The sequence below is a fragment of the Rattus norvegicus genome, chromosome 4, assembly GCF_036323735.1.
Source record: "Rattus norvegicus strain BN/NHsdMcwi chromosome 4, GRCr8, whole genome shotgun sequence".
NCBI classification, from domain to species: Eukaryota; Metazoa; Chordata; class Mammalia; order Rodentia; family Muridae; genus Rattus; species Rattus norvegicus.
Genome location: NC_086022.1, coordinates 52,865,733 through 52,885,310, shown reverse-complemented (window position 1 = coordinate 52,885,310; position 19,578 = coordinate 52,865,733). Strand labels below are relative to the sequence as shown.

Below are 19,578 nucleotides of genomic sequence, written 5' to 3'. Positions count from 1 at the left end.
ATGACTAGAAGTACATAGCAAAATGACTGTCATTTTAAGTGTGGAACTTTGTAATGAAAATAATATAGCTTTAACATAAAAACTTGAAATAATTATAAAAATAATTACTACTAAAGACTACTGTTCATGCCGCTGCAAGAAAATTGATGGTTTTAAGCACTACAGGTCAGAGTATAAGGCTTTCTTGCTTTCTTTAAAAAGCAACTTTACAATGTATCAAATAGTCAAGTATCTCATGTTTAACTTAACAGGTTAGACTTAGCAAAGTCTAGAGACTTTTCCCAAAGGAAAATGCACATGATTTAAGAACCTACAGCACAAAAGTAGTTATTAAAGTATGAATGATAGTAGATAAATTAGGAGAAACACCCAAATTGGTTCTAAAAGAGAATTCCACAGATGTGCCATCTGATGAAATGCTCTTTCAGTAGAAAAAATGTTAGAATATTTAAGTGATATGGGAAATGTCTACTAAGTTCACCAAAATAATGAAATTGAATACTACATACCTACTATAGATTTGTAGAAAAATTAGAATACTATTTATAAGATAATACTTCCAGTTATTTTGTTCAGCATTTTATAGGAAATTTTTGTTCTTTCTTTTTATTTTTATGACTTCCTTATCTCTGGATGTCTATAAAGGTATTTAAAACACATATTTGAAAATACAATGCACAATGTAACATAGATGATTGATTGATAGATGAATGAGAAGGGCTGGAGGCAGGAAAGGGAAGGGGTCAATGTAAGTATATCCTAATTTGAAAAAATCCAAAGCAGTTCTTATAAAAGAGAGTAGTAAAGAGACTACAATTTCTAATCTTCCTCCTCACAATTTTTCTTAGAGAATATCTTTCTCCCATCTCAGTAAGAAGGTATGGACATAAATATAACTTCAGAACAGAAAACAACACTGTGGGTAATGCATACTCATCCAAACACTAGGTCATTCTGATTGAAACAATAGGAAGTGTTACACGTTAGGAAAGTAAGACCAGGGCTACGGATTCTTCTCCTCCTCATCCCCCACCATCCCTATTCTCGCACTGCGACTCCCTGTCCCTTCCATTCTGTTCACAAATGGATATTGGTGGGAAATACACGAAGTGCAAAGTGACTTTACCTGCTGTGCTGCAGGCAGAATTGACAATTCAGAAATACCACCCTCTAGGTGTCTCTTCCCTTCTCACCTTCTCTAGGGGAAAGTAAGATGTCATGCATTCCTCAGAGGAGAACACAGGTGACAAGAAGCCTGTAAGAAACTCGAAGCACCCTATACTGTAACATTTGCCTTCTCATTGCTTGCACATAAACTCTTAACCATAGTTCACCAAAACAAGGCACACAGACTTCCCTGGGTAGTAGGAGTTTGGAAGAAATTCATATCATTGATAAAAACCAATCTGTTTTCTAAATAACATTGCTTTTGGTCTTTTCATTCAAACCATGCTTTCCAAGAATTCAATCCCTGTCCATGCCTAGAGATTTAAGGCTCACTTATCCTTTAAGTACCTAGTTCCAGCTGTCCAGCTGGAAATGACCATGAAAAATACAGTGGTTTTCAGAAACGAAGCATGAGTTCTTTGATGCTAGGTGATGATTTCTAAGCAGTAATTAAGACAGAACCCCCAGTTAAGTGATTCTTAGAAGGACTGCTTAAAGTTCAACAGATTGCACTGCCAGTAGACATCTCACATACTTCATACAATTTTACTGTGAACTTCAGAGAAAGCAGCATGGTTTGTGCTATGTAGAAGGTAGCTTGGGTCTGTTCATCCTGTGCTCCTAGAGTATCTCCAGGGATCATGGTCACTTACAGTGTGTTTTGAAAAATGTGGAGAGCAAATCATTTGTACTCAAATTTATATACAAATGTGTCTTAAATGCTAAAATTATTTTTTATTGGTGTCATTGACCTCTGGGATATTTTTTTGATTATGAAACAGAAGTCTAGAATGTGTGAACAGCAAATTCCACAAGCACAGAAACTGAAACTCTACTTCTTGTCCATCCATATCTGAGTATCTAACTAGATACTTTCTTTTCTACCCGAACATTGAATGCTATAACCCATTTTTGTCCTATTTTCTCTCAGACTTTTAAAACTGGAAAGTAATTAGCCTTTTCCTTTGTAGGCACTTGTTTCTTACCTGTTTTCCCTGTTCTAGAAGCCAGTAGATAACAGAAAGCTGGATAATATTATTTATTCCTCTCTTTCCTATCTTATGTTTTTTTAGATTTGTTTATTTGTGCATATCAGCACTTTATTTACATGTATGCCTGCATGACAGATATCAAACAAAAGATGGAATCAGATCACATTGTAGATGGTTGTGAGGCATCATGTGATTACCGGGAATTGAACTCAGGACCTCTGGTTAAGCAGCCAGTGCTCTTAACCACTGAGCCATCTCTCCAGATCCCTGTATTATGCTTTTTAAGTCAGCATCCTTACCTGTAGTTTACATTTATTGGTGGAAAAAAAGCAAGAAAATATGTCTATTGTATATAAATATTTTTCCACTTTTAATCACTGTTCTGAGGCCATTTCCTTGGAGATAAACCTCCATCTTGGTGGAAAGTTCGTTGAGACTAAGGATGTTTTTTTAGAGAGGAAAAACATTCCATTCTGTAGGGACTCTCATTAAGCCTAGGGAATAAACAACTCAAAAGCCTCAGGAATTCCCTGAAACTGATCAGATACAGTAGGTCTTTCACTCCTCAAGCTTATATAAGTGAAAAGGTCTGTTGAGAGATATTCTCAGACAAACTCAGCTGCTTTGAAGAGGCTCAGACCATCTGAGCTCCCTGAAAGAAACAGTCTCCAACATGTTGAGCTGCATGTAAGTTGTGTAACGTTTCCAGCTTTTGTGGGTTGTCACCCATACTGAGGTGGCCTTTTGGTGCCTTTGACTATCTTTGGGTTACTTCTTCTACTGTAAAGTAAATTGATTTGAATATAACTAAAATAACAAGTAAACACTAGAGATGTTCTAAATCTAAACAGATGTTCCCCCTTTTTTAAAGAGTACTTTTACCCAAAGTACTTCAGCTACAACCCCTCCTCCTGTTTGACTTTCACAAAACTTCCTACGTATTATATGGTTCTGTGATACATATATTCCAAGTCATTTAAACTCTGCTAATACTACTAAGGAATGACAAGCATTGCCTAGCCTTTAGGGGAGCAGCATGGTTTCTGTGTTCTCTTACCTTCTTCAGTTGATCTTACTTTGAGTTGCACCCCTTTGTTTCATCAGTATGTTTACACAGAACAACAACAGTCTCTCAGCTAGAGTGTTACCAGAGATAAAGAGGCACAGAATAAATAATTAGTTCATAATTGCGTCATAATAGATAGTGGCCTTATGTGGGGGTGTGGAGGGAACAGGTTGTGAAGATGAGAACTTAAATCTTCATATAGGATGGTGAGACTAATTAGTGGGCTGGAGGGGGAGGACAGACAAGTAAGGGATAAATGATCATTCATAAACCAATATAAAGACTCTGACTTGTGAAAAGTGTAACAGTATGATCATTTACAGTGTCTTGGACCAAAACGAAATGGGAAAGAACTCATAAATAGTAATATTCCTGGTACCTGACAAACCCAGGGTTGAGGGAGCAAGATCAAGAAGGCTGGAGCAATGCTCAAGGGGAACTAGCCATGGCTGGCCCCACAAGAACACTGGGGAAGTAGTGAGGGGATGGTTGAATTCTAATAAATCTATAATCTTTATTCTAAAAATGCATGTGGTATGATAACTTGAGAGGTGGCTTAATGAATACAAGCACCGGCTGCTCTTCTAGAGGACCCGGGTTTGATTGCTAGCATCCATATGGCAGCTCACAACTGTCTGTAACTCCAGTTCCAGGGACCCAGTGCATTCTTCAGGCCTCTGTGAGCACCATGCATGCGTCAGACATACATGCACACAAAATATCCATATGCATAAAATAACAATGTAATTAAATAAAAACTATTATTCTGATGCTACTGAAGCCCATTCATAAATTATAACTTTAGATTAAATTATAAAGTTAAGATAAGCTTAAGATTTTTCTCAGGGCTTCAGTGAATATATCACTTATGATGTATGAAAGGTTTTGGAGGACAGGAGAGAAGCCTCAGCTGTTAAGAGCACTAACTAGTCTTCCAGAGGTCCTAAGTTCCCAACAACCACATAGTGGATCACGTCCAACCATCTGTAATCGTTAGCATTCTGGGATCCTATACACTCTTCTATGCCTAAAATAAAAGGATAAATCTTTAAAAACTGAAAAATAAAAAAGGAGAGCAAGGTCTTAGTGCTTTCATTGTGAACGTCTTCTGGGAGTGGGTAAGAGGCATTGTTTTTTAACTTGCTAGGTTATAAGTTTTCCACCTTGCATAAGTAATGTAGGAGTATAAATATAAATAAATAAGAATGTTTAAGATGTTTCCTGCTGTAAGCCTAGTCAGATACCACTCCCAGAGCTCAATAGGACTTTATTTTCTGTTCTTCATTATTTTTTTTTAAAGAAAATAAAAGAGAAAGCAAGTAGGTTGTAGTACTTGAGAACACTAGCTTCAAATTATAGGAAACTGAGATTCAAGTCCAGTCTCTGGCCTCTTACGTTTTGGAGAAGTAACCTCGCCTCCCTGAACCTCCTCCTCTCTTGGAAAGTACAGACAGGACTATGGGGAACAGTCTGTTATTCTGCAAGCAAAACATCTTGCCCAATGCCGGGTGCATAGTTCACATCCTGCAGTTTAGAATCGTAATGCTTCTTTCGACAACAAGAGTTAGTAGAAGATTGTTGACAACACGAGAATTGCGTGCCTTTATTATTAAAAGTCTTTAAGCCATTCCCCCAAGGCCTGATTGCAGCTGATTGTCATTCATTTCCGATAACCTAGGTTAGAAGGTTACCTCATATTCCTAATATTCAATAGTTTGCCTTATACAGTGCACATAAAAGGGTGTGGGAGTGGATAAAGGCAAGTTCATATCCCCCGGTGTATTTGTACATCACCCTGTTTGCTTCGTACTTGGTAGTAATGAAGTTGGTGAACTGACAGTGTTTCACTGTGTATTGAACTATTTATCCCCTCAGATCTTGATGCAAACCCTTTTCGGGCTCATCTCTCTCACTGTTCCTTACCTGAAATCCTATTCTGCCCTGCCAGATAAGCAGTACTCTATCACTGCAGATCGCAAAATCATCAGGCAGTTGAAAAAAGAACAGTCACTCAGGCTCACTAGATAGCATTGTCAGAAAGCCATGCTAAGCACCCAAATGTGAAACTCTTCGGTCTTTTACCGATTGTCCAGGCCTGCTGTGAAATAACCAGCTGTAACTAACCATGCAGAATGCATTCTTACTGCTGTCCGTGTAACAGCATAATGCAGTTGAATCTGAATGCCCAAATTAAACGTAATGTCAAGTTAATAACTTATATAAAACTCTCTGGTGGTACTCAAGGTAGACAGCCAACAGAGTGCTTGCCTAACACACACAAAGCTCTAGGTTCATCTCTGAGAGTCACGTGACCAACACAAGCGTGTGAGCCTGTAATCAGCACTTGGTAGACGGATCAGGAATTCAAAGACATTTTTGGTTATCTAGGCCATTGGAGACCAGTGATACATACAACCCTGTCTTTAATAAAACCAAAACCAAAACACTGACCTGAGGAGAGTTTTTGTGATCATTGTCACCAACGGTTACTAATAACTAATAAAATTGTCTGGTTTTTGTGTTAACATTGGCTTAGTAAAAGATGACTTTGAAACAGTTATGTGAAAACATTTGATTCATTTAATGCAAAACACCAGTGTTAAAATGTAGCTGCCTGCTGAATAACTTACCCACTGGCATTTTGTCCCTCCTCCATGCAAAACCAATACAAGTGGCTTTGTTATTAGTCTTTCCATAATTAACACTCAAAATCCTTTCTTACATGATAACTGTAACTGCTGTGTTATTCTAAATGTAAAATTAGATGTTGCCTTGTTTAGAAATTAATTATAATTGCAAGAAATGTTTTCAAAGACTAAATCCTAACAGCATGTAAATTTCTGAAGTAACAAATTATTTATTGTACATACGAACAGAGTCCTCATACATAAATGATGCTTGGATGTGACTAGAAGATCATCGTGTCAATAAGGTTCAAGTATAACTTTGAAATTAATTGCTTTTGTCCTAATTGACTAGTTAACAAGCGTGAAATATATATTCATGCACATACACACATACACACATAAACGGGAAATATCAAATTAAAGCCTTGTTTGTAAAGTAATTCTAGCCACTCTCTTTACATTTAATAATCCTTGTTTTTACCTATTTTATACATAAGCATTAATATTAATACTTGGAATAATGAGTGCACATCTTTAGGAAAATATAATCAGTTAAAAATGAGCTAATAAAGAAAATGCCTGCTGCCCGTTCAAGCGCCAAAGATTTTCTTAAGTATATAAGGTTTAAAGTAAATGTAAAATGAATGTGTTTCCCCCTCTGGATTAGCATGGACAGTTTAACTTTATGTTCTCAAAATTTCACATGTCTGCTATACAACCAGATACAGAATTTTTTTTGAGAATTTTCTAAATATAATTTGCTAAGTGCATCTTATCTACTTGTGTCAGGCTCGCATATTTATCTAAAACTTCTGTTTCTTACAAACTTTAAATGTCTCCGGCTTCGTGTTCTGTACACTTCTATTTGGAAGAGAAGCAGTTAAGATATTTGCACTTGCATTCAGTCTATTTGATAATAGTCCCATTCAGGGGATAGGCATTTAATTGGTCAGATGTTTAATTCCACTGGAGAACATTTTCCCTGGATTTTCAAGGACTAGTTATTGTTTTCTGTGTATCTGGGAACTATTTATTGTCAGCATTTTACCTTGAAGGCTGTCTAAGAGAATGAATCCATTCCATTCATTCTAGGTCAAAAAATAAAATGAAGTAAATGGCTGCAAACACTTCCATTAAATTTCCGGTGTAAACACAGCTAATGCTAAGATGCCTTTTCCTTGATTATTTGAATGATTTAGGGATATATTTGTGTGTATAAAATCTTTCAAGGTAAATCATCTCTTAATACAAATTGCTGACTCTTGGGTTTGGTTTTTTTCCAGGCCTGATGGGATTGGAACAGTTTCAGTGGAAGAGAAAGAAAGATTTGAGGAGATAAAAGACAGACTCTCTTCGCTCTTAGAAAACCAGATCAGCCACTTCAGGTGTGTATTGTATTTGAGCCAAGGATCTGTTTTTTTTCCAATCAGGCTTTAGCCTCTGTGCCCTGGTACGTTTTTTTGTTAAATCTTCCTGCCACCACTCAGCTACCAGGAAGTTCCGGTTGTGTGTGGTGTATGATCCAGTCTTCATTCTGCCGTCTTTGTTTCCACTGTTTCTGTAGCTCGGCCATTCCTGCTGTAACATCTGTCTGCTGTAGCTCATGCTCTTCCTCGGCATTTTCATCCTTGCATAGTGCTTTTCATCCCAGCCCTAGAGACTTCCCCTTCTTTCCTCTGTCCCACCAGACAAGGAGTTTCCTACGGTGGGCATTCCCAGTTTTCTCTAGTAAAGATTAGTCTCAAGTATTTTCGCAAGTCTATGTGCTTTCCACTTACCCTGCTGTAACGTAGTTAATAATGTCACTGCTTAATCTATTAGATATCTTCGCATTCACAACATAAGTCATAGCACCTCCTTCACAGTGATTAGACTTTAATCATCAGCAGAGTGAAAGACCAGCATCTCGATACTATCGTTGCTCCGGTTTTAGGTAGTCTCAAAGAACCCACTGGTTAGAAAACATAAATAGAAACACACTAATATGTTTTCTTCTATTACCGCTCCTATTAGACTGTCTGAAGTACTGTTACATCAATTAATTTTGTCTTATAGAATCTCTACCATGTTGTCCTTCTTTGGTTTGGAATCATTTCAGAAAAAAAAAAAAACCAAACTTTATGAATATACGTTCCCACCAAATCGTTATTTATATGTGAGAGTGAAGAATGGCTTATGAATCCTCTGAGACGTTATGTCCCCAGCTTTCCCTTCCAGTGCAGCTCTCCTGTACCAGTGTCAGTCTACGTTAATTCCCCAGAGAAGGTGATGGTACCTGGACCGAGAAAGAGGAAACCAACATCACCCATGGTCAAAAGTTACGATAGAAAGATCTTACAAACCTCTATTATAAAACTTTAATAATAACATGCCTCTCCCAACTCATATACTTGACGGTCCCAAAGCTAGCAGCTGTTGAGGCTTACGTGTTGCAAGCGTCTTCTCCTAAGTGTCTGCCCAAGAGCAAAAGCCTACACCTGTAGATACTTAGAGCTTCCTTAACATCTTAACAAGAGGCACCTTTCTCAAGGACTTCCTTTAAGAACTGCTTGTATTCACACAGCTTCTTTGCACTTTCTAATGACATACTGTTGAACATGGTCACACACGTAGATCATCAGACATTTGGGAAAAGTATTTAATATGAAGAAACAGCTCAATTTATGTAAATAACAAAGGGAGGTGAATATTTGGAAATAGCAAAAATTGTACAGGGAAAAGGAAAGTAAGGGGAATGTCATAGAAGTCTTTAGAGAGGTTTAAAAGGACAGGGCACCTTTCAATCAAAAGTGAGATTGAAAAGTTAAAGTAACACTTCAGAGAACAAGTAGGGACTCTAGGGATAGTATGAAAATGTTAACATACATGCACATCGTTGAGAGATTAAATTTATGAAAACTTCCACAGGGTACAGTGTTCTCTTGTAGTTCTGTGACCCTCCATTCAGCAAAAACTGATATTTGACTTCACCATAGAAAGGAATTTAAGGATGGGACAGTATAAAACAAAGCTAGAGTGTATTTAAAATAATAATAAAATAAGAAAGCACTCCAACAAATGTGGATGTAGGCTTCTCCAAACTCCACTTGACGGCCTCAACTCTAGCCACATGCTCCTGGTGATCTTCAAGTGACATCTCAAAGGTTATTAGGAAGATTTCTCTCCTTTTGCAGTCTCTTTTTAAAATCAAGATGACTATAGGGTGGCTCTAAAGGTACCATGGTGGGATTTCAATTGGTAAGTTAAAACCATAATCACTAGGATTGCATAAGAGTTAAGAATGTACTTTACCTGAAATGGGGTTTCTGGTAAGATTCCTAGAAGTGTATAGTTTACAGTTAGAGAAGGGAAATCGTCTCATGTGTCCTTTATTCCCGTTTTAACATTCTTACTTGAAAATATCACTATGCAGAAGCAATAGTGTCCCTGCAGCAAACTTTAATTGTGTTGGAAATCTTGGTTTGCCCATGACCTAGGTAGAGGCTTCAAAGGGATTCTAAAATGAAAGGCTCTTTCCTTCTCCCTTGTCCCCATAATTGTTTTTATTCTGCCTCACCATAACTCAAATGGGAAAGGTAACTGCAAATGGTGAAACTCAGTAAGCAGAAAGAGTGAGAGAGTGTGTGATGGGGAAAAGGAGACAGCATTTAAGAGGGAATTGCAACTTAAAACTGCAGCCAGGGGCTGAAGCAGGAGAATGAGCAGTTCCAGTCTGTCCTCAAAACCGAAAGCCACTTGGCATAGCTACCAATCAAAACAGCAAATCTGACCACACAGAGAAACCGGAGCTTCCAAATGCTGTGGCATTAAACCCACTCTGGAAACTAGGTTAGCGGGTCGTGAAATCATAAATGCCTGTTGCAGGTGGGACCTATTTCATGCCTACATGTTTTCCGCTGTGAAAGCAAAGTCCACGTATGCCAAAGAACAGATGGCAGTCTGTAACAAAAGTGTTCATAGTTGAATAAAAATTAGCCACATGACTTTTGAAAGCTGTGGGTGTAGTGGTACGTCCTCCACCAACACGAGGGAAGGAAGTGCCAAGCGAGGGTTCATACACACAAAAAAGTACAAACTATGTCCTCTTAGATAAGATTCTAGGCATGTAATCTCATCCAAAAGTAGAAAGTTGATCAGTGGTTGCCTGAGGTACGAGAAAGGTCATAAATTTACTTGCCTCTGCTGACACTTAAAAAAAAAAAAAGCAAATACAGTGTCATAATTTAAAACAAATTTCATAATTAGAATACATGTAATTTGTTCTAGATCCCTCCACTGCCTAGCACTGAGGGCTAAGGAGATAGCTGGGCAGGTGACGCTTACCTGTCACATGTATTGTCCTGGGGTGAATCCCCATCATCCAAAACCTAAACACTGAGGGATTCTCTTTCATAGCAGGGCGTTGTTAGGCTATCAGAAACTGAAAACTCAAAAAGTAAAAACACACGAGCACAGGTTGGGGATATAAAGTCCAAATGTTAACAGACTCGGCTAAAAAAAACTTGACCTTTTTCTCTCTTCTAAAACACAGACAGTACTTGGGGGTAAGGCAGAGCAAACATGAAGGACTCAAGATGTGTATTGTGAAAGGCCTGTTAGAGGAAGCATGCACAGTGCACATAGAATTTGAATAAATATTAATGGTGCATTTAAGTAAGGAAAGGGGCAGTGCTTTAATCCAAGACGGGTCTAAGCCAGCTTATCTGTAAACCCTTTATTTATCTGTAAACCCTCGTTTACCAAAGTGGGAATGAGGTTGGCTTCAGTTCACTCAGATTAGGTATTAAATGTGGTTGAATTTTATTCAATAATTGAGTGGTTTCCACTTTGCTTTGCTGTTGCATAGCTGTCAAGAGGGGGAAAGAAGAAGAAGGAAAAAAAAAAAAACACCAAAAAACCAAAATATTTATCCTGAAAGGAGGCAGGACAAAATGATCCCCTTCTTTTATAACTTGCATTATAAAGATTAATTAAGCTTCTGTGCAGTTATTTTCTACCCGTTATTGATTCAGGATTACTCTACATGTGCCGAATTATTTACACACCCTGCACAGCCAATGCTAATTCAGAACATACCCATAGGGACCTCGGAGCCCTGAAATGCTAAATGTAATCTGAGGATCAGTAACATTCCATTCATAAAATGTGTCACCCGCAGGTTAATGGAAATAAACAATAGCAAAGACAATGAGTGGATTATGCAAATGCGCTGAAAAGATTAAGCAAAGGGGAGGGAACTACAAGGAGCCAATTGCCGCTTTATTTAAATGTGGATTAAGCTTTAAAGTATACAGAGTGATTAAAGCCATTTCGCTAATTTGCTGAGGTCTAAAAAGCACCATTTCACAGAAACCTCTATTAAAATAAATTGATTGAGGCTTTCCTGGAGGTGGGGCAACATGGCACCGAGAGGCAAAACTAAGTAAGCTAAGTTCTAACAGAGAGTAGATGATAAATGCTCTGGAGAAAAGCCCGCCTAACTAAATTTGGAAAGCATGCACTTGCATTTATCTCGACTGGAGGAGATTTCATGAAACTGACAGTCCCCAGACAAACTCAAATACAACTCTTTTAAAAGAAAGAAATACGTCTTTTTCTTTTTTTTTTTTAATTTTTTTTTTAACTTTTAGCTTGAAATGTAAAGTGTGTTCTAGGTAAATCCATTCGAATTACAATGTGAGAAAAGTAATTTCATTCCCAGGCTCCTGGATAATTGAGTAGGCAGTGGAGAGAAGTAAACTTCTCCCCAACTCATTAGTTTTACAGACTCCTAAGTCAAAGTGGGGTAGCAGCTGCCTACAGTCTGGGACCTGGAGAGGGAGCTACAGTCTGGGAGAGGTGGTGGTGGGGTCTTCGGTGATTCTGATTCAGGGAGTACCAGTTCTGATTCTCAGCACTCTTCACGTGGAGATTGATGTGAAAAAAACAAACAAACAAGCAAACAAACAAAAACACCTATTACCATCCTGTGGCCCCTGACCTTAGAAGGAATCCACCCTCTCTCTCTCCCTGAGCCTGGGTTTCAGAACATTACCCCCACTCCTGTTTATGGGCTGTGTGCCTTCCACTTGTTACTTTATAGCTACAATCCATCAGTGAAGAAACAGTTGGGGTCTTGATTGTCTGAGGAAAATCTGCACAGGGTTTGCATGGTCCTGAGAAGGTGAAATAATTAAACTCGATGGTTGCCAGGTAGTGTCCTTAAATTGGTGGAGGGAACGTTGTTAGTCTTAGAAGTTAAGTATACAGTGGATACCTTCTTCTCCCGCATATCCATGCCAGCAGGTATGAGGAAAAAAAAACAAAACAAAACTATTTCATTCTCATCAGGACCTTAAATACCAAACCTTAAACAAGAAATTTTTAGGTGTCATGCAATAATCCTCTCTCCACAATGACCCTGAGGTGTCCTCCTTAACGTCTATTCTTTTAGTGCATGTGTCACGAAGACTTGAGAATCCTTTCCATCATAGTTGGCACCTTGCTAGTTCAAGATGTTGAATCATACCCTTGGTAAAATATAACAGTTAAAATAATGTCCAAGAGGACTCAATGCTTTAACTTGTCTTCAAGGTTCTCCACTCATTCTAAGACGTCATCACTGGGTTAATATTATATGCTTTGTGTTTATGTCCCTCCTTTTTTTTTTTTTTTTAAAGATACTGCTTTCCCTTCGGACGACCTGAGGGTGCTCTAAAAGCTACGCTCTCGTTACTTGAAAGGGTATGTATGAGGGTTTCTAGACGTTCTTTGTGTTCTTTGGGGCTGGGTTCGGGCTGTTGAACCAAACAGTCATCCTAGGAGCTTTTGGCTGAGCCCATGCCACTGTGCCCATAACTTTTCTTACTAATTTCCTCACTGTCTCCATACTACTTCCTTTCCTCCACCATCCTGTCCCCATACGGTACCACTATTGTCTTTTATCGATACCAGTCTTTGCACCTTTCCCCCCACCTATCATCTCATGAGATTTTTGTTGTTGTTCGTTTGTTTTCTGAGTTGTTCCTATTTTCCAAGCCCACTACACACTTGCCTTTCATGATCTTCTCAGGTTCGCTGGGTTTTCCAAGCACTTTTCAGCCTTAGAGTCTTCCCCATAAGAATTACAAACAATTTTGTTTATTCCCTATAGCTTGTGGTTTTGTTACTCTGGTCCCGATTTGTTGACTTTATCTTATCTATTTTTCTGCTAACGTAACTTTAGAAATTACCACCTATTAGCATGCCTACTAGAAAAGGAAGCAGAAATATTGGTCCAAAATTGAGAGAGAGGGCTTGACCCAGAGATTAAAATGAAATGCTTGATTATAGGTTAAGTCTGTACATGTTGTAGCCTTGTCTTCTGTTTTGTGTGCCTTGAATGAAGTCATTCATCCAACAACAGGTTTTATTAGAATTTTTATATTGTTAAAAGCTGTGTGTAGCCTTGGCTTTTCAAAGTATTTGTTCTGTCCTATTCCTTAAGGCAATTACAAAGCAGTCAATTCTTGAAGTTGCTTTACTTTTTGTAACCGAATACCATCTTGGGTATCTCACACAACCTCGCTGAGTCCTGGTTTCCATGGCAGACTCTTGCTTCTCCATCCCAGCAGGGAGGGGGTAGTGATCCAGAGAAACCCTGTGACAGGTGGCAGGGTGATAGCCACCCTTCCTAGTTATAGCCACTAATCACATCTCCTGCTAAACTGAAACAGAATGCTACAGGCCATTTCTTTATTTTCTTTTTAAAACATCTCTCCTGACTTACTAGCAATTTTAAAAAACAAAATAGAATCCGTAAGTGAATTTTTTTAACACCTTCAGTGCTTTGAAAGAACCCCAGAAGAAGCTGAAACCAGAAGCCAGAGTTTAAAATCTCCCTTTCCACATGAAGTGCTTAAGTTCCTAGACGAAGTAAAATAACATCTAAATCCTAGCTTCACCTCTGGGGCAAACATATAGATTCTCATTTCTTATTACTCTTTCTGTTATTTCAAGTTTCTCAGCATGAGAAGCTGAAGTAGAATTCATGAGACTCTATGCAACAGCAGCATCTTGATGGTAAATTTTGGCAAAGATTTCATTAAATATAATAAGCCTATACATATTTTACTTCACACTTTTTTTTCAGGCTACAAAGTATCTACTTTCTGTTTCTGAAGTAGCAAAAAATATGTCGTAGTTGAATTTGATGAGCACTTTTTTTTCAGGCTATAAAGTATCTACTTTCAGTTTCTGAAGTAGCAAAAAATATGTCGTAGTTGAATTTGATAATGAAAGACCTGTTAAGTGATAACATTCACTGCTTCCAAGAAAGAAAATCTTGCCTAAAGACATTTGAAAATGCTGCCAGAGCCATTAATGCTGGCACACTAGAATGAATTCAAGAGTGTCCAAACATTGGTAAGGAGGGAAGAAAGTAATAAAGTTTCAAATGGACGTCTTCAGGTCCTTCTTGCAATTTAAGAGATTTGTAGAATATTGGCCACACTTAACGGCCCCTGTATTACCTTTTTATCTTATGTATCATTGTTTGAATATAAAGAAAGCATAGCAATTACATTAAATACATGGGAAAATACTCTGCCTAACAATGGCTAACACTTTACAATAGGAGTTGCAATTAAAAAGCTCCAGTGCATCGTTAGAAAGTATTTAAAGTTATCTTTAGAATTTTGTACATAACCGTATTTGCTCCTCAACCATAAAGCATGGTAAGGAAAAATATCCAAGAATACATTTTAGGAACCCAGCCTTCTTTTTTATCCAAAACTGAAGAAAATGTCCTCGTGTCCCAGTGTTTGATCTCACAGAAAGCACTGGTTCCATTAGGCAGGGATGCCCCTTCCTCTTTTTGGACTTCAGCACACCGTGCTCAGCAGACCCCAATTATTAACGTTTCATCTGAGATGTTTACAGCGCTCCAAAATTATGCCCATTCACGATGGAGCTGTTTCTTAACGATTTTTTTCCCACATATATAACTCAGAAGACCCACGGCGTTTACATTAGGACTGTACAAGACAAACTTTGTTTATCACTTTTATGCCAAGGGCTGTAATCCTGATCTGAAACAGCTGCTCTAATGGTGTCGTGGATCCCCAGAGAAGAAGTGACAGTCACACTGAATCCTGGTGACCTGGCCTATGGGAGGTTTGATGTGCACAAATGAGGCTTATACAGGAGGAACCAATACTGAAGGATTAGGTCCCAGTTGTGAAGTGCCGACTCATTACTTCCCACAAGTTACAGAAGACCCCTCCCCCTCTCCTCCCCTCCCCTCCCCCTTCCCAGGAACACTCAGGTCTGGTTCAATCTGTGTGATTTGTTTTTAGAATGTGTTTTATGCAGCGCCTCTCCTCTCTCCTTTTCTGCCCACCCGGCTTCTCTCTCCTCTCCGTAGGTTTTAATGAAAGACATCGCCACTCCTATCCCCGCGGAGGAGGTGAAGAAAGTGGTCAGAAAATGTCTGGAGAAAGCTGCCTTGATCAATTACACTAGACTCACAGAATATGCCAAAATTGAAGGTCAGTGCCCTGAGCAGTTGCCGAAGTGGCCGCGAGAGCCAACAATGCCTGTTAACTGAATTTTCTATGAGAAGTCCTTTCCTTCCCTGAACAATCCTGTGCCACGGCAAAGGGAAATGTCTCATTAAAATCTCAGCTGGCGAACTGAAGCCTTTTTCCTATTCATTGCTTTAATATGCCTCCTGGGACTCGGCTTGAATGAAAGACCCAGGATCCGCGCTTAGGTTGGCCTTTGTTCGAATTTGAGTTTTCAGGAAACCAAAAGGTGTTTTCCTGGGTTGTATTTTTTTTTTTAACGTTACTGTAAGTACGTCTAACGTTTAAACTATGGGCTGCGGATTCTTTGCTGACTGATGTCAGTGTAGCATTCCGTGATTTTATTTTCCGACCTGCACTGTCACTCGGTGGAGGGAGAAACTTGTTGATTGTTTCGCCGGGCTGGGGTAGAGGGGTAGAACTTCCTGCCACTGTTAATTGCTCGCTCTACGTTGATGCGTTTGAAAGATTAGACCTCTTGAGGGGACTGTGCACTTTTTCTCTGTCTTCGAGTTTTATTCACTAAGGACACTGATATTTTAAATGTTTGGAGATAAGGGGATGGGACGTTGCGGCTGAGTCGTGCGAGATCAGCTTTTATTTTTCTGGTCTTTTGAACTGGCTGACTTCAAAGTATGGGGAAAGATTTGAAGTCATTTGTTCAAATTGTCGTAAAGCTGGCTCGCATCAGACGTGGGATCATCACCAGCAAGAAAGGGAAAGTTTGTGCTTTGTTAAATATTTATTATATCTTAAAATAAGAGGGTAGTCATCCTAGAGACCAAGATCTGCAACTTTTAGTAATTTTAGATTGTGCTTAGCGGACGGCTAATTTATAATTAATTGGTATTAGAATAAATTTATCCCTCTTCAGCCAATGGAAAAATAGATAAATGTTCTGCCTTTCCTTTTTTTTTTTTTTTTCTCCTCCAAATCTGGCCAAGCTCCCTAACAAGCATGCGATAACCAACCTCCTGAGTGATTAACAAAAAAAGCCATCTCGTCACCATAGCAACCAATATTATATCACGAGAGTAACAACGTGAAACCTCCTTAGTTACCAGCTTAACATCATTAATTACGATATCATGTTGTGTTAAAGCAAACGCGGTGAACACTCGGTCACTCGAAAGAAGATGAACGCTTTGGTTTTCACCGGTGCACACTCCTTCCGCGTAGCTTTCATCTCGGGGAGTGTTGAGTGTCCCAAACATGGTTGAGAGAACTCATCCCTGAACCAACCTCAAACTCTTTCAAGTGCCTCAGAGGAAAGTTTGTGGGGGACCTTGTACAAATACATCTCCAGTCTTAAATTTGCAGACGGAACCTTTCCTTTCTGAGCTCTGGCACCGTTTTCCTGCTCTGCAAGAATGCTGAGATGGAGGGGTTGGGGATTTAGCTCGGTGGTAGAGCGCTTGCCTAGGAAGCGCAAGGCCCTGGGTTCGGTCCCCAGCTCCGAAAAAAAGAACCAAAAAAAAAAAAAAAAAAGAAAAGAATGCTGAGATGGTTGGCTCCCTTTCCATGTGTGTCGCTCGGTGGTTGATAGTTGTAGAATCTGTTAGGAAGGAGGTGGGGTGTCTTCTTTTATCTGTAGGTAGAGATGTTTGCTCTAAAACCAAGGGGAGAGCATGCAGGGACCCGCCCATGTTCTCCTTTCCTGGAGTTTGATGTGAATATTCTAGAAAATGGATCCCAGCAATGTGCTGGAGGACTGCCAAGCTGTCTTACTTCAGAAACGTAAGACATCGCTCGCTCACTGAGAAAAACTGGCCTGCTTTTTCAGTTTCTCCTTCCACCCTACCTATTCTGATGTTCATTAAAAAAAAAAAAAAGAATTCTTTTTTAATGTTCAGGTCAAACCAAGAACAACGCAAAATGAGTTAGAAATAGAAAGATGGGTTAGTTTTCTTTGCTTCCTCGGCCTTAAATTCTCTTTTCTTATGTTTTTAGGGCCTGCAGAAAAGGAAACAGGTAAATGTTTCTGCATGCACGTGCCATGTTTCTGTTGTGGTGGTATATGACATTGTAGAAATATTTCTTTGAAGTACGGTTGTCATAAAAAAAAAGCGCCTATTTAATGCATATAAAAATGTGGTCATGGGACTATTCACAATTTGTACGACAAACCTGTCCACCACTTCCAAAAGTCTCCTCCTACCCTCTTCATTATTATCATAACTAGGAGGAAAAACAAACAAACAACTACGTGCTCTCAGAGCACTTTTTAGTTGTACAAAACAGCACTGCTGTATGGAGGTCCCTCTGCTGTATGGTAGGTGTCTGTGGTTTACCGACCTTATGATCTGAAGCTTCGCACGACGCCGTTGATACTTTTCCATTTAACGTACCGTGAGATAGTTCTACCCTTCGTCTTTCCTGGTATTTCACATCACTTGGTGGTACCATACAGTACATGTCTTACTGCATTTGATTTGTTTCGTTAACACAGTGCCCTACACATACATGGAGCTCACAACAGGTCAGGGCGAGGTTTCCTTCTTCTCTAAGGCTGAGTAAGACTTCATTATCTGCACAAATCAAATTTGCCAAATGCCTTTGTCTATCGGTAGAGATTGAATTGCTTTCATGGTTTGGTTGTTGTGGATAATGTTGCAAGGAAGTTGGAAGATATCTGAAGATTTTTATTTCTTTTCCTTTGGAAAAGGAAAATAGGAGACTCCATGGTAGATTTACATTCTTTTTTTTTTTTTTTTTTGTGCTCCTCCATACTGCTGTCCACAGTTCGTCTAACCATCTCCTCCACACTGCCCTTCTTCCCTTCATATCCTTGCCTACTATCTGTTAGATGAGGTGAAGCGGGGGTTTCTGTGACCATGGTTGCTGGAGAGGAAGGGATAGTTTATTATGAGTTTATTTACATCCCCATGAAGACACTGACTATTTTCATATAAGCAAGAGACCCACTGGGCCTTGGTAGGTGCTCATTTGATAGATGTCTTACTCTGTTCCTCTGCCATTTTTCATTGGGTTATTTGAGGCTTCTGGCATTGATTAGCATGAGTGTGTCATATATTTCAGATGTTAGCCCTCACGCAGATGCATTTTCTCTCATCTGTAGGCTGTCTTTTATTGCGTTGCCTTCTTTCCTATTGGTTACATCTGTAAGAGGCGCTCTCCCCATCAGAGTGCCTGTTTGTTTGTTTGTTTTTACCAGGATACTTAAAACACATCTTTTCATAACTACTGCTAACGCTTTGTAGGAAGAATATGTGTCATTTTTCTCTGGAAGATCAGCAGTAGTTTTATATGAATTCAAGGCAAGAAACCAGAGACCATATTAATGTTATACATTGTCTTAAGCATGGACACTAGTCCTATTGGAAGTGGTTACCAATACTTGAAGGGGTCTCATAATTGGAAGAGAGAAGCATTTTCCTTTATCACGCTTGAAAACTAGCATAAGGGCCAAAAGCAAAACTACCATGACATGAAAGTAACATGTTCTTAACTCCAAACGAATGAGCACAGGCTATAAAATCCCTAGGGAAACTGTGTGTGCACAAGGGCGCATGTGTGTAAGTGTAGGGGTGTGTGTAGTGCGTATGGGTGTATGTGTATGTGTGTGTGTTTCTGAGTCTCTGAAATGTTAAAGGTCTTGTTCCTTTTGCTTCGTATCACAACTGTAATTAATTGTGCATACCATTTTCTGTACACTCTACCTGTTCCCTCTTCAGCCTTATGAGCAGAATACTTCTTGCCTTGCTCCTCCTGTCTCTAGGTACCTAACCTGATGGCAGGATCAGTGTTCTGAGTTTTTGTTAATTAGTTCCCATCTGGAAACAGCAGTGCTTGAGACAAGTGGTAAACCATCTTCATATCCACATAGACAATTTTTTTTTTCATGCTGAAACTCACATCTTCTACTACGGGCTCTATTTCTTTCTGTTATTTTCCACAGTCTGTGTCCTGAAAGGTGAGGCAGTACAACACACTGAGACACACGCGGGGGAAGAAAGGCACTCCACACTAGTTACTGATAGCACTTGAGAAAAATATTAGAATAGAATGAGGTTTTTCTAATCATCTCGACTCGCGGCAGCCCACTCGGTATCAGTAGTTCCATGTTCTTTTACAAACTCTTTCAAAAGATTTTTTGCAAAGCCAGCAAAGTGGATTGACAGATAAAGACGTTTTCCACAGAGCCTGGCAACTTGAGTTCAACC

The 19,578-nt window shown here is 39.1% G+C and overlaps 1 protein-coding gene across 11 annotated transcripts in view; it reads left to right on the top strand.

The window, feature by feature from the left end:
• The window catches only part of Cadps2 (calcium dependent secretion activator 2), a 529,199-nt gene that overhangs the window by 389,942 nt on the left and 119,679 nt on the right, over positions 1 to 19,578 (top strand). For 7 of the 11 annotated variants that reach the window (XM_063285976.1, XM_063285977.1, XM_063285973.1 and 4 more), the window contains 4 exons: positions 7,136 to 7,237; positions 12,512 to 12,575; positions 15,235 to 15,358; positions 17,345 to 17,365. In XM_063285976.1, the coding sequence (XP_063142046.1) occupies positions 7,136 to 7,237; positions 12,512 to 12,575; positions 15,235 to 15,358; positions 17,345 to 17,365 (311 nt within the window). The remainder of the gene's footprint in view (positions 1 to 7,135; positions 7,238 to 12,511; positions 12,576 to 15,234; positions 15,359 to 17,344; positions 17,366 to 19,578) is intronic. The other 4 variants (XM_039108614.2, XM_002729291.6, XM_063285979.1 and 1 more) reach the window with 1 other exon arrangement.